Source organism: Myotis davidii, unplaced genomic scaffold (assembly GCF_000327345.1).
Source record: "Myotis davidii unplaced genomic scaffold, ASM32734v1 scaffold370, whole genome shotgun sequence".
Classification (NCBI taxonomy): Eukaryota; Metazoa; Chordata; class Mammalia; order Chiroptera; family Vespertilionidae; genus Myotis; species Myotis davidii.
Window position 1 is genome coordinate 8582967 of NW_006288615.1, and position 15380 is coordinate 8598346.

General features: G+C 44.2%; 1 protein-coding gene across 1 annotated transcript in view; it reads right to left on the bottom strand.

The window, feature by feature from the left end:
• Nucleotides 1-15104, bottom strand: part of THAP4 (THAP domain containing 4) — a 17140-nt gene extending 2036 nt beyond the window's left edge. Inside the window, exons 1-4 of the mRNA XM_006760536.2 lie at nt 15003-15104; nt 9512-9671; nt 7665-7774; nt 6644-6747 (exon numbers count right to left, since the gene is read on the bottom strand). Coding sequence (XP_006760599.1) covers nt 6644-6747; nt 7665-7774; nt 9512-9671; nt 15003-15006 — 378 coding nt within the window. The 5' untranslated portion in view covers nt 15007-15104. The remainder of the gene's footprint in view (nt 1-6643; nt 6748-7664; nt 7775-9511; nt 9672-15002) is intronic.
• Nucleotides 15105-15380: the final 276 nt, after the last annotated feature.

Below are 15380 nucleotides of genomic sequence, written 5' to 3' on the forward strand. Positions count from 1 at the left end.
ATCAAGAATACAAACCAGGCATATGCCCTTGACTGGATTTGAACCCAGGACCCTTCAGTCCATAGGCTGATGCTCTATCCACTGAGCCAAACCAGCTAGGGCGTCTGGGTAACTTTATAACTTCCCTTTTTCTGGAGCCCTTGGGGCACAACCAAATGTGCTGGACACCAGGACAGATACCACAAATCCCTTCATTTTCATGTTAATTGTTCCTGCACCCACCTAAGTGTCCATCATTTTACTTTTTATCCAATCCCAGGGTCTCCCCCTGCCACGCCCCGCTTTGCTTTATCCCTCCTCCTTAATCTTATTACCAATGAATTTCATGTAACCCACCTACGTCCCTCCTTTGATTGCAATGTATAAATACAAATGTAACCCGCCATCCTCCGGAGCATTATCTCAATTCGTTGAGGTTCTGCTTCCCGGCATATGTCGACAGTTTGGCTCAAATAAACTCACAAAAATTCTCTACAGGTTTCAATGGTTTTTTTACATTAACACCCTAGATTCACTGGTACACTGAAGTGTGAGAACTGATATGAATGACAAACAGTTAATTTGCTTAAAGTGTGGCTATCATCATAATATAAGCAGAAGGGCATTTCTGAAGATTCCTGGGTGGTGTAATGAACACAGTGCTTAAAAAACTGCACTGGGGAGAGATCAAAGGTTGTGGCCACGGGGACTGGGCAGTGTGGGTGTAGCCTGCTATCACTGAGGAAGAAAGGGCAATTCTCTGTGAATCATGGAATGTGGGAGGTAACCAGGAGGAAGAGGTAAAAAACAATTCAAGGCTACGAGCCCTTGTTCATTCAGCTCTAATTCTGTGTTCAAGACCCCAGGCTGGCTTTGCTGTTTAATTTTTAAGACATTCCCCCTAACCGGTTTGGCTCGGTGGATAGAGCGTCGGCCTGCGGACTGAAAGGTCCCAAGTTCGATTCCGGTCAAGGGCATGTACCTTGGTTGCAGGCACATCCCCAGTAGGAGGTGTGCTGGAAGCAGCTGATCAATGTGTCTCTCTCATCAATGTTTCTAACTCTCTATCTCTCTCTCCTCCTCTCTGTAAAAAATCAATAAAATATATTAAAAAAAAAGAAGAAAAAAAAGACATTCCTAGCTGTCCTAGTTGGTTTTCAACAGGTTGTCAAGACCATTCAATGTGGAAAAGACTTTTGTACTAATGGTGCTGGGAGAACTGGATATTCACATACAAAAGAATGAAGCTGGACCCTTATCTAATAGTATATACAAAAACAATAACAATAACTCAAAATAGATCAGAGACTTGAATATAAAAGCTAAATTTATAAACCTCTTAAAAGAAAACATGAGTAAAAGCTTCACAACACTGGAATGGGCAAGGATTTCTTGTATGTAACATCAAACACAGTCAACAACAGGAAAGACAGATAAACGGGACATCATGAATATTTTAAAAATTTATATATCAAAAGGCACTATCGATAAACAGCAGCCCACAGAATGAAAGAAAATATTTGCCAAATACATGATATTAGAGGTAATATCCAGAATATATTAAGAACTCTTCTGATCCAAAAACAATCCTGGCCTGGCCAATGTGGTTCAGTGGTTGAGCATAGACCCATGAACCAAGAGGTCACTGGTCCGATTCCTGGCCAGGGCCTATGTCGAGGTAGCGTGGGCTTGACTCCCAGTAGGGGGCGTGCGGGAAGTGGTAGATAGATGTTTTTCTCTCATCATTGATGTTTCTTTTCTTTTCTTAAAATATATTTTTATTGATTTCAGAAAAGAAGTGAGAGGGAGAAACACTGATGATGAGAGAGAATAATTGATCGGTTGCCTCTTGAACACCTCTACTGGGGATCGAGCCTACAACCTGGGTATGTGCCCTTGACGAGAATCGAACCCGGGATCCTTCAGTCTGCAGGCCGATGCTCTATCCACTGAGCCAAACTTGCCAGAGCTCATTGATGTTTCTATATCTCTCTCCCTTTCTTCTCTTTCTAAAAACATATATTTTTAATAAAAGAAGAGTTCCCAACAATCACAAAGATTGCTGGAATTTCACTGTAAAAAACAAGCAAACAAAAAAAACCCAAATAACCCTGTTCAACTATGGACAAAGGACTTGAATAGACATTTCTGCAAAGATACATGAATGGCTAACAAGCCCATGAAAAGATGCTCAGCAGCACTGACCATGGGAAACACAAATCAAACCACAGTGATGCCTCCTCACTCATCAAGATGGCTGCTATCAAAACCCCAGAAAATATCAAGTGTTGACGAGGACGTGGAGAAACTGGAGCCCTGTTCATAGGAGATGGGAATGGAAAATGGTGCAGCTTCTGTGGAAAACAGTATAATGGTTCCTCAAACAATTAAACACAGAGTTACCATATGATCCAGCAATTCCACTCCTGAATACAGACTGAAAGAATTGAAATGAGGGTCTCAGAGATATGTGCACACCCACGGAAGCAATCCAAGTGTCCATGGACAGAGGAAAGGTTAAACAAAATGTGTTCCATTCACACAAGGGAATATTAGCCATAAAAAGGAAGGAAATCCTGCCATGTGCAACAACATGGATGAACCTTGAGGACATTATGCTGATAAAATAAGCCAGTCATGAAAAGACAAATATTATATGATTCCACTTATATGAGGTATTTAAGAGTCATTAAAATCACAGAGGGGGGGGCAGGAAGGGGGAGTAAGAGATCAACCAAAGTACTTGTATGCATGCATATAAGCATAACCAATGGACATAAGACACTGGAGGGTAGGGGAGGCCAGGGGATTGTCAAGGGCGGGAAAAAAAAAAAAAAAGGAGACATATGTAATACTCTTTGTGATACTTTAAGCAATAAAAAAAAAAAAATCACAGAGAGAAAGTAGATGGTGGCCGCCAGGGGCTGGGGGAGGGGAGAAAGGGGAGTTATGGTTTCATAGATAGTGTTTCAAATATACAAGAGCTATGGGGATGGATGATGGGGATGGCTGCACAACAAAGTGAATTATAGAAATCACTGAGGTGGACACTTCAAAATGGTTAAGATGATCAATTTTTTTATATGTATTTCAACTCAATATAAAAACATTGAAAAAGGAAAAAAAGTTGGGTGTGAAATAAACTCAAGAGCACTGTTGCCAGATTTGTGTTATGAGAAATACTGTTAATGCAGGTCTTCAGGATGAAGGGAGATAGTACCACTGGAATTTTAGGGTGGCAGGAAGGAGGCAAGGGCAACACATAGAGAAAATAAATGGATAAGTATAAGAGATTACTTCCCCTCATTATAATTTGTTTGGAAGTCAACTGACTATTTTAAGCAAAAGTAACAATTCTATGAAGGTTCCTACTGTAGTGTGTCTGTGTGCCCATCCCTCACATGGACCAGGTGTGGTGACAGCAGCACAGGAGAGTAAATGGAGTTACAGAGCTGTGAGGTTAGGACTCATGAAATGGAAAGTTCAGCTGCAAAGAGCACAGGATTATCCAAAATCAGGTGGAAAGTGGGAATGCAATGGTATAACACTGATTTTAAGTTAAGATGCAGATAGCCTGAAAGCAGCCATTAAAAAAAGATACAGTTAAGAAACTAACAGAAGAAATAAAACAGAATGCTAAGAATATTTAACCCAAGAGAACATAGTAAGGGTCAAGCCAAGGGGAAAGGTAAACTCACAGGGAAAGGCCAACCCAGGGGGGAAAGTCAACCAGACATGTGAGACCAGCCTCTGGTCAGCCAGGTCACTATGCAGAGTGGAGCCCTCCTCTTGACCCCCTCCCACAGGCCTCACCTCTGCCGACTCCCTCCTTTTGCAAAATAGCACTTTTTGTTTAATTAATAAAACCCAAAGTTAGTTCTCTAGCGAAAACCCTGATAAAATAGGAAGCCTCTGGCAAGAAAAAGAGAAGACACAGAAAATCCAAGGGGACATATGTGTCACTTCTCCAAACTCTGAAAATCTTGATATAAGGAGCTGTGAATTTACAAATGAAGTGAGGTAGGCCTGGAGATGAACAGTGGAGGCAGAAGCAGCATCCAGGTCTGGGTCCCTCTGCTCCCCAGTGCCCGGCCAAGACATGTTCCCAAGGGGGTCACCACTTAGTCCTGTGGAGCCACCCCTGACAGGAGGAAGAAACAGCTAAGGAGCTCTATGAATAACTGATACCAAAATGGACAACATCTGAAAAAATTATTTAATTCATTATAACCAGAAGTGATCTTCAAACATGACTCAACATTTAGAGTTATTAATATAATTCACTGCATTGACAGCTTCAAGTGGAAAAAACACAGAATCTTCCCCAAAGAGGCTGCAAGAGCATTTGAAGAAACTCAAAACCCTTTCTTGAAAACAATTCTCAGCACACTAGAAAGAGGATCTTCTTGACCCGGCCAGGGCCTCCAGCAAGCATCCAACAGGACTGTGACACAGCAGTACCTCAGAAGTCAGGCCTGAGGTCAACAGGTTCCCCCGTGACCCTGGCAGTGCCATGCCCAGACCCGGTGGTCAGAGACTGACAGATGTGACTCAAATGGACAGAAACACACAGAAACCATGCGTTTCCTTATAACCACCAAAAACCAGTTAGAAGATGAAATGGAGACAACAGTCTATGCACATAGCAACAGAAACTATATGGCACTTAAGGTTTCACCGTACCACGGAGTGGCCAAACCTGTATGATTTAAGTGATAAAGAAATACACTTTTGATATCTACTGAACACACCACACTAGACCTGAAAGTACTGCAGCACACCATCACGCTGCTCTGTAGCACTACCCATGGAAAGACTCCAGTTCTCCCCCATTTAATTCGTGTATTCACACAATCTTGATTTATATTTTATGGACCTGGACAAGCTCATTGAACAGGTTATCTCAATGAGGAACTGCTTAAGAATTAACCAAGAAAAGTTAGCATTTAAAAAAAATCCTCACTTAAGGATATGTGTATTTTTAAAATATGTTTTTATTGACTTCAGAGAGAGGAAGGGAGAGGGAGGGTGAGAGAGAAACACTGATGAGATAAGAAACACCAATTGGCTGCCTCCTGTATGTCTGTAATGGGGATTGAGCCTGAAACCCAGGCATGTGCCCTAATTGGGAATTGAACCAGTGACCTCCTGCTGCATGGGTCAACACTCAACCAACTGAGCCACACAGGCCAGGTGATGTGTTGTTTTTTTAAGTTGATTTATCGAGAGAGGAAGAGAAAGAGAGGGAGAGAGAAACATCTATTGGTTCCCGCCTACATGTTCCTGAACCGGGGATTAAACCTGCCATCTAGGTATGTGAATCAAACTCAAGACCTTTTGGTTTCATGGGATGTCACTCCAATCAACTGAGCCACACTGGCCAGAGCTAATCAAGAATATTTTAAAAATCAAGAATTTTCCCATGACATTAAAATATAACAAAGTCTGGTAACTTTAAATTATTAGATGATTTTAAATTACTATTGAAAAAAGACAAAAAGAGCCAGAACTAGTTTAGCTCAGTGGATAAAGCTTCGGCCTACGGACTCAAGGGTCCCAGGTTCGATTTCGGTCAAGGGCATGTACCTTGGTTGCGGGCACATCCCCAGTGGGGGGCGTGCAGGAGGCAGCTGATCCATGTTTCTCTCTCATGGATGTTTCTGGCTCTCTATCCCTCTCCCTTCCTCTCTGTAAGAAATCAATAAAATATATTAAAAAAAAAAAAGACAAAAAGAAACAGGCCTCTCCCCCTATTTATGGGGGATGTGCTTGTGATAGGCATGACATTTCAAATCTGTAGGGTCACCGTTCATCCATCTGAGGAAAGTCAGAACTATACATTGCATCCTGTAAAAACAAATCTGAGAGAAACTAAAGGTCTGAGTGTAAGAAGGAAAGCTATAAGAGTACAAGAAAAATGGAAGAATAATTTTATCATTTTGGAGAAAACAATTTTTTGAGCATGAATCCAAATCCACACACTGCAAAGGAAAAGACCCCCAGAGGCAATCACAGTAAAGCTTACAACCTATGGGTAGAACACATCATAAACCAAAGTCACACAGCCACCAAATGGGGAAATGCAGACAATAGATTAATATCCATAGTATATAAAAAGCCCCCATAAATCAATAAAAAAAAATGAAAGCCCACAGAAAAACGGTCAATGACTTTAAACATCAAGTACACAGAATAAGAAATACCAATGGTGAATGAGTGTGGGGAGTCCTCCCTTTCACTCATATGTTAAATTTAAAACACAAATGAGATGCAATCTCGTCTTTATCAGATTAGCATGTTGATAAAGGAGTAGGGAACCAGGCACTCATGCAATGCTGGTAGGAATTCATTAATAAAAGGAATTTATTTGTATCTATCAAAATTTTAAATGTACCTATCCTTTGATCCAACAATTTAACTGGGAGAAATTTATCCAACAGATGTGGATATGCCTGCAAAAGTGGACAACACAAATGGAAAAGGATGTTTGTGACAGAAAAACAAGGAACCTGAGAATCTCCCTGCCTACCAGCCAGGACATGTAAGTGAGGAAGAATGATGTGCCCTGGAGACAGACAGGTCCCCAAGACACAGTGAGAAGTCAGAACAATGTGCAATCCTGCCTACACCACAAAGTGATGTCTGAGAGGGATGACAGGCTCACCTGCTCCACGTGGGGCTCCTTGGCAAAGGAGATCCTGGCGATGGAGTGGGATGCGATGCACAGCTCCTGCCCGTTCACCTCGCCCTCCTCCACCTCCACAATACCTGCAAGAGAGGCCATCAGTCCATGACAGCCTGCCATGGGCTCTTGGCTGTGCATCTTTGCATTCATAGATTCAACAGACCTGAACTCTGCAGCCATCAAGGCCACAAGGCCCCTTGTCTGCAATGAACCTCCTGATATCAAGAGGGGAAAAACACAACTCCTCATATTAGTACAGCCAGGGCAGGTGATCTACAGAGGGTCAACCTCTCCAGGGGTGCCCTGACTTCCACCTGCCTTCCCCACTCGCCTCAAATAGATCCCCTAGGATCTGAGAGGAGGGAAAGGTGGCCAGGGAAATGGACATCCCTCTGGCTGCCCACTGACTTGCAGTCCACCAATGTCCTGTGCTCCATTCCAGATTGGGCTGGTCCTAACTGTCCACCTGCTTCCAGGAAGTGAGACTCATCTGAGGCAGTGAGCAGGTAAAAGTCAACAGCTGGGTTCTGCGTCATTTCTAATTGATGAACCTGGTAAGCTATTTTAGAATGACCTCATTCTAGGGGCAAAGCAGACTTCCAGACAAGAGCTTTCAGATGGACAGTGAGCCTCCCTGGTCTAGCTCTCTCCCTAGGGGCGTGTCCCATAGGAAACACCAGGGAGCCGGGGAGTGTGCTGTCATTGAAGGAACTCAGGCGGAAAAAAAAATCAGCCCGTTCTCACAGAAACACTCCTTTACCACCCCCTGTGGACCTCAGAGACTGCAGACAGGACTCCACCTGCTGACTCCCCACCTGCAGGCCCCACTGCACTTCTCCTGATGCTTCCTGCCCTGAAAGGGACCCACAGGATTAGGTCTGTGTCCCCCTCCCAACTGACCCCTACAAAATGTCTGTGAGCAGGGACACTGGAGCGACTGAAAGAGCAGAGGCAGATGCTACCTCACCCAGGGGCCATCTGGCTGGCTGGCAAGAGGTACCTGTGTTCTGGGCGCTGACGAAGGCCACCTTGTTGGTGTCGGGTTGTAGCCGGATGAAGCCACACTCTCTATGCATGGGCTTCCGAGTGTCCGGGTGGAAAGCGTTGAATCTGCACGGGGAACAGGGGGTGGGGACAGGGCATAGGTGAGGGCAGGGATGCAGGGCCCTCAATGCAGGCTTTGCGCCCCCATCCCCACTTCATAAGACCCCCACTGAGCACAAGGTAATACACTTCTCGCTCACATGGAAAGACACTTGAGCAACCACATTCGTGGGCTTTGGCCCCCAGGTGCATTAGGGGTTCAATCTCTAGCCTGAAAGCAGCTCCTGGAACCTCCCCACACAAATACTCCACTGTGCTTGGCACCACCTCAAGGACAGCCAACATGTTCTTTATAATTGTGGTTACCTTTCCCAAAGCCCTTTGAGCCCACACCTGACATGCTTCAGGGCTCAGCACCAAATCCTACCCTTACACCAGGTCTGCCCTCCCCAGAGCTATCATCTTGCCTTGGACACCCACTCATCTACACGGTGGGGAAAAGAACAGGCCCTGAGTCAGGACTCCACTTCTTATCAATCAACCTGCATCATGATGCAAGTTCACGGTGATGGAAGAGACATCTGCGCTGACAGTTCTGCACTTAGACTCTAACACAACTTTGCCAGCACTGCGAGCTGCCATTGGAATTGAACCCTGAACAGGGCAGCGCTGGCAGCCACAGCACATGCCCTCTTAAACCCTTATGAAAAATACACTCTAGATCAGTGATGGCGAACCTTTTGAGCTCGGCGTGTCGGTATTTTGAAAAACCCTAACTTAACTCTGGTGCCGTGTCACATACAGAAATTTTTTGATATTTGCAACCATAGTAAAACAAAGATTTATATTTTTGATATTTATTTTATATATTTAAATGCCATTTAACAAAGAAAAATCAACCAAAAAAATGAGTTCGCGTGTCACCTCTGACATGTGTGTCATAGGTTCACCATCACTGCTCTAGATCATAGTCTAACACACTCACAATTCTATTCCCCAAAAGAGATACTTTGTTCTGTAGTCACAAAATTATCTTTGGGTTGTAGCCCACTGTTTAACAAGACTGTTTTATACTGCCCGTTATTTTGTGTTATCCAGAATTTCCTCTTTGGTGTTACGTACACAATATTACTCTGCCCTCATCCATTCAGTCAAGAATAATACAAAAAGGTATTAGATAATATTTTTAAATGCAAGGTCTTCTAAATCCTTCTGAAGTTTCTAGGCATGACATAAATAGAATCAAGTTAATTTAATAAGATTCTTAATATATAATTAAATGTATAGCGGATATTGGGGAAGGGCAGACTTTTACTTTTAGTATTTTTTCACTGCTTAAACTTTAAAAACTGTGTGTTATCTCTGAAATTAAAAACAAAATATTCTCAGCCACCTCCCCTGGTTCCCTTCTATTTAGCCACCTGACACTACGACCTGCCTCCTGTGGTTGGGGCTGGGGTGAAACACACACAGCTGGAGGACCTCTGCTTTGTTGTCTAATAAGAACCTGAGAACCAAAATATTAACAGCTCCTTTGAAACCTCAATCAGCTCAGGGGTAAGTCTAAAAGAAAGTCGAGCTCTCTCCTTTTCAGTAATATTGGGTGAAGGGTTGAGTTAAACACGAGCACTTATTTTGTGTTTGGGGTAACACATCTGACATCTTGCCAGCCTAGCATCATCACATACACAGGAGCCAGAACGTCCTGTCTCTGCCTACCACGTTTTAGCTGCAAGTGCAGGGAGCCTCTCTGGGACATGCCCTTCCCACCTGGCATTCTCCCGGAGACTCAGGTGCACTTACGAGAAGTTGAGCATGGGCTGGCCCACGTGGGAGATGTGCACCTCCTCCAGGTACTGGAAGGGCTGCAGTGTTGGGAAGGTCCCAGCTCCCGGTGGGTCTGACAGCCAGGTGCCCAGCATCCAGGACAGCGGCTCCACCACTGGGTTCATCTTGGGGGGCTCTGAGGACAAATGGAAAAGACAGTCAGTGGCTCCGTGTCCACTGGTCTCCTTCTGACCGAGCCCTGCTGAGCTTTGTGTGGAAGCACACTCGGTCAGCACATGCCTCATAATTTACAGCGGATCCTGCTGATTCTAAACATGCTACCAGCCACCTGTCAAGAGGGGGAGAAAAAGGCCAAACAATGAGTAAATGTCATCTTGCAGATCAGTGTCAGAATGTGGTATCTCCTATATGGAGGGAGAACAGGAAATCCATTGAAGAGATAGGAGTTCCAGAAGCTCCTTGGTCTTTGAAATTATACAACCTTTGGCTATAAATTGGAAGCAGCCTAGGAGAATAATATCCAGGAGGAAGGGAAGTGAAGGGCTCTGGAGCTGGAGAAGTGTCCCACCAAGGCTGAGACAACTGGGAACTGAAGAGGAGACTGTGTGGCCAGCTGGTGGCAGCCCCAGCCCGAGATAAGAACATAATGGGCAGAACGGGGAATGGCGCATAGACTTCTAGGCCCACAGAGGGCAATGTAACAGCCTGAATAGGAATGGGGGTGAAAATCCATTCCTTTCCAATATAGCAAGCTCCCTTTCAGTGTTTCCTTTTCAAATTGCTTACAGAAAGTTTGACAGTGAGGATGGCAACAGTAGAGCTTTGGCCAATAAAACTTTCATAATTCCTATATAAAAGCCTAATATGCTAAAGTGTCTGGTTGTCTGTTCCACCAATCAAAGCATAATATGCTAATGATATGCTAAGGATGCTCAACTGCTCGTTATAACATGCACTGACCACTAGGGGGCAGAGAGTTGACCGGCTGCTATGACATGCACTGACCACCAAGGGGTAGGCGCTCTGACCGGTAGGTTAGCTTGCTGCTGGGGTCTGGCCTGAGCGAGATGGGCTAGGCATGCCTTGCAGCTCTCCTGTAGCCCCTCCCCGGTTGGCCAACCTCCTGCGTCTCTCCCGGCCCCGATCGTGAACCGGTGGGGTCTATCAGCCTGGGCTGCACCCTCTTGCAATCGAGGACCCCTCGGGGAATGTCAGAGAGCCAGTTTCAGCCCAACCCGCAATACAGACTGAGGGACCCCACTGGTGCACAAATTTGTGCACTGGGCCTCTAGTCAACAATAAAAATAAATAAAAAATAAAATTTATTTTATTTTTCATTTTATAAAAAATAAAAGATGGAAAATTCTATTTTTGTATATATTTTTTAAAAATATATATTTTATTGATCTATATTTTAACACATTTTTTAAAAAAAGTTGTGTAGCCCTGACTGGTTTGGCTCAGTGGCTAGAGCGTCAGCCTGTGGACTAAAGGGTCCCAGGTTCGATTCCAGTCAAGGGCATGTACCTTGGTTGCAGGCACATCCCCAGTGGGGGGGTGTGCAGGAGGCAGCTTTTCGATGTTTCTCTCTCATTGGTGTTTCTAACTCTCTATCCCTCTCCCTCCCTCTCTGTAAAAAAATCAATAAAATATATTTTTAAAAAAAGTTGTGTAATTGCCAATAATCTCAGACATTAAATAAGAGGCAACACTACAAAAAACTCTATGCCCACAAATGTGCAATTGCAGATGAAGTGACCAAATTCCATTAACATAAACTACATAAATTTATATAAGAAACAGTTGTATCTCTGAAAAATAAATCAAATTATTAATAGAAGTCCTTCCAATAAAGAAAGAAATATGCTCAAATGTTTTAATTGGTGATTTTGAACAAACATCTATATATATAAAAGCCTAAGCGACTGTTACAACCAAACGACTGGAATGATGGTCAACCAGTAACTATGACACACACTGACCACCAGGGGGCAGATGCTCAATGCAGGAGCTGCCCCCTGGTGGTCAGTGTGCTCCCACAGTCAACCTCCTGTGCTGGCCAACCTCTCGTGGTCCCTCCCCCTGGCCTATCCCTCCCCCCAGCTAAGGCTCCAGGCCCTGGAGAATCTGGTTCTGGGAAGCCTGTAGGAGGAGAGCAACCCCGATCGAGACAGAGTAGCAGCTCGGAAGGGGCAGAAGGGGCAAGGCAGCAGCCTAACTGCAAAGACATAAAGTAAGCACCACCACCATCTTAACCTCTGCCACCTAACCATGCGTGCGCACCGCTTGACCTTCTGTCCCCACCAGCCACTTCTAGTTTGGCTCCATGCCTTTCCGGGCTCCCAACTGCTGATTGGCTAGCGCTCCTATGGCGGTGTGCCACCATTGGCCGAAGTCAGCTACCTATCATGCTTGGGGGCAGAGTTCTGAAAAAATGTGTGGCTGAGGTAGGAGAGACAATCTGTCTGTCTGTCAGCAACTCTGCCCCGGGGAGAGTGAGGCTGCCCAAGTGCGGGCAGTGAAGTAGAGCTGTATTTCCACCTCAGAGATTAGCTGGTGTTCAGGCCATTTTGGGGCACTCTGTCTGTGGTCTTTGCCTGCCACTACCTCAGTACATCTACACAACGAGATCGGGGCCTGCCGGCCAACCTCCTGCGGTCCCTCCCCCCAGCCAGCAGGCCCTGATCGACCCCCCTCCCCTGCACAAATTCGTGCACCGGGCTTCTAGTTAGACAGTAACAATTTAAAATCAGAATGTGAGTTACAGTCTTTGATGCAGCTAAGGAATAAAAGCTTCAGAATCAAGAGTTCAAGAGGAGGGAAAAGGTAAAAGAAATGAAAATGAAATTATAAGGATTAGAGACCCTCTCACTCCACTGTTGGGAAAAGTTTGGTGGTTGGTTCCCCAGGCTGAGCTGGAGTCAGGACTCTACAGTAAGCCCACCTGAGACCCGAAAAAACACATCCACACACAACACTGTTGCACGAGTGTTCACAGCAGCATCACAGCAGCCAAAACACGGAAACAACCCTTCACTGGACAGATAAACAATGGGGCCATCCAGACAACAGAGTGCTACTCAGCCATAGAGAGGCACGAAGCACAGACACTCACTAAGACATAGCAAAGCCTTGAAAACGTTGTGCTAAGGGAAAGAAACCAGACATTAAAAGCCTCATATGGCCTGACTCCATTCATATGAAAATCAGAACAGGAGAGGCCACAGAGCAGGAAAGCAGGACAGTGGTTTCTCCACGGCAACTTCAGTGGCAGAAGACATCAACACCACACTTACAAGATGCAGCAATAGAAAGTGAGCCATGGATTCTACAGCCACCACTACTTCCTCTACAGGCAGGCCACAGACCTGTGCTGCCCAACAGGGCCTCTGGGGGACACATGAGAGCACTGGAAGCGTGGCTGGTCCACTAAGGTATGCTTTAAGTGTACAGCATACTGGGTTTCCAAAACAAATACCTTAGTAATTTTAAGTATTGGTGGGTTACACGTGAAAATGATGTTTTAGATAACATTGGGTTAAACAAAATACATTATGAACGTTAATTTAACCTGCTTCTCTCTACCTTTTTAATGTGGCTCTTAAGAAAATTTTAAGTTACACAAGGCTCAGGGACTGAAAAGCAGGGTAAGCGGCCACAGCCATGATGGATTGACCTGAGTCACCAACGGTACAAAGTCGGGTGGCTGTGGACTGGTCTGTGGCATTCGGGACCAGGCAAAAAGGTGTTTATTATCACAATAAAAGTAAGAGTAGGGTGGACTAGTGATAAAAAAAAATTTAAGTTACATATGAGCTCATGCTATGGACAGTCTCAACATTCAGGGAACACGGCTCCTGTGAACTGTCCCTGAGGATGTTACTAGAAGGCAGACTTCACCAAGATACAACAAAAAATGATGGCAAAAGGAAACACAGTAAGTACTGAACACAGTCCACGGAAACACACGCGTTGTGTGACTCAGTGGTTGAACATCAACCTATGAACCAGCAGGTCATGGTTCGATTCCCAGTCAGGGTACATGCCCAGGTTGCCAGCTTGATACCCAATAGGGGGCCTGCAGGAGGCACCTGATCGATGATTCTCTCTCATCATTGATCTTTCTTTCTTTCTATTAAAAAAATATATTTTCACTGATTTCAGATAGGAAGGGAGAGGGAGAGATAGATAGAAACATCAACGATGAGAGAGAATCATTGATCGGCTGCCTCCTGCACACCGGAGGCTCAACTACTAAGCTATGATGGCTGGGCTCATCATTGTTGTTTCTATCTCTCTCTCTCTCTCTCTTTCACTCTCTCTCTCTCCCCTTGCCCCTTTCTCTCTGAAATCAATAAAAATATTTTAAAAAGAAAAAGCACAGGCACAATATAAATAATAAGAGCTAAACGCAACCACACCTGAACTCACATAATAAAGAAAAAGCTTTTCAGATGGATCACAAAGCAAGACACCAACTCCTGTGCTATGAACAAGAGAGGCACTAAATCAAGTGACTCAGAAAGGTGTTTCAGAAAGTGGGGCAGACACATTGGGAAGAAAGAGGGTCAAGCCCCTACTGTCAGGTCAAACAAAGTTTAAGCCACACAGTGGCTGAAGGGACTACGATGTGGGTGCTCGTGCACCAGACATAGCAGCAGCATTTAGGTAGTGGAAATTACTGAAGAGATGCACATTGACAGAAAGGAGTTAAAGGAAATATCAATTCATGTCGATGTCCAAGTGAATAAAATACAAAAATGAAATACCTACATAGCATGATAAATAAGGCACTTCTGATGGATACACAAACTTGGTAGCTGAAAACTAGAGGATACTCCTTTTCTTTTTAAAATATATTTGTATTGATTTTAGAGAGGAAGGGAGAAGGAGAGACAGACAGAAACCCAGGCATGTGCCCTGAGATGTCTGCACCAGGATATCTAATTACTCTTGAGAAACATTGCACATTTGGTCTCGGCTTGCTGTTATTTGCTTTTAACTGTAAGGAATTTTAATCTGAACAGGACACCAGGACTGGCAGTAAATAATCAGCAGGCAGGTGGGTTCCATGACCCTCGCCAGCAGTGCCCACAGGTTCCTCCACTGCTCCAACCTGTCTGGCCGCATCTTTCCTGTTTTCACTGAAGCTTTGAGGGAGGAGAACCACCAACAAAATAACTCTAAAATCCAAATGTCAGGTTACATGAGCCTGTTAAATTTCATTAACTATACCTTAAGATCTGTGTATTTTACCTACATAAATTATACTTCATTATAAAAATAAAATGAATTTTAAAGTCAAATAAAAAGTATAATAATACAGGATCTAAATCTATTTGCCACTTTCAACTTCTTCAAGTAAATTTGACAAGCTTTCCTATGCATTTTTTTCTGGATTTCATTTTTCTTTTATTAAAGTCAACCAATATGCAAAAAACAGTACATTTTCTCCAAGAAACTTAAATTTTCATTTTTTGGCCTGAGGCAGCGAAAGAAGGCTTACCCATCCCTAAATTTTCTAAACTCCGAACACCAGCAAGGTTCTTCAAGGTTGTTTTCTTCCAATTGACGGGAAATGTTTGCACCTGGCTGTTAAAGAGCTCGGCAGGAAGTGAATGCCAAACCTAAAGAATGCATTCTGGGAACTGTAGTTCCCTATAAAAGATGACTCCTCAAATCTGAGAGGGAAGGTGGGGGGAGGGTAGGTGGGCGGGAAGAGATCAACTGAAGAACTTGAAGAACCTGTACACATATATGCATAACCAATGGACACAAACAATAGGGTGGTGAAGGTCTGGGGTGGGGCAGGCTACAAGGGGTCAATGTGGGGGGGAAAGGGGACATATGTAATACTTTCAACAATAAAGATTTAATAATAAAT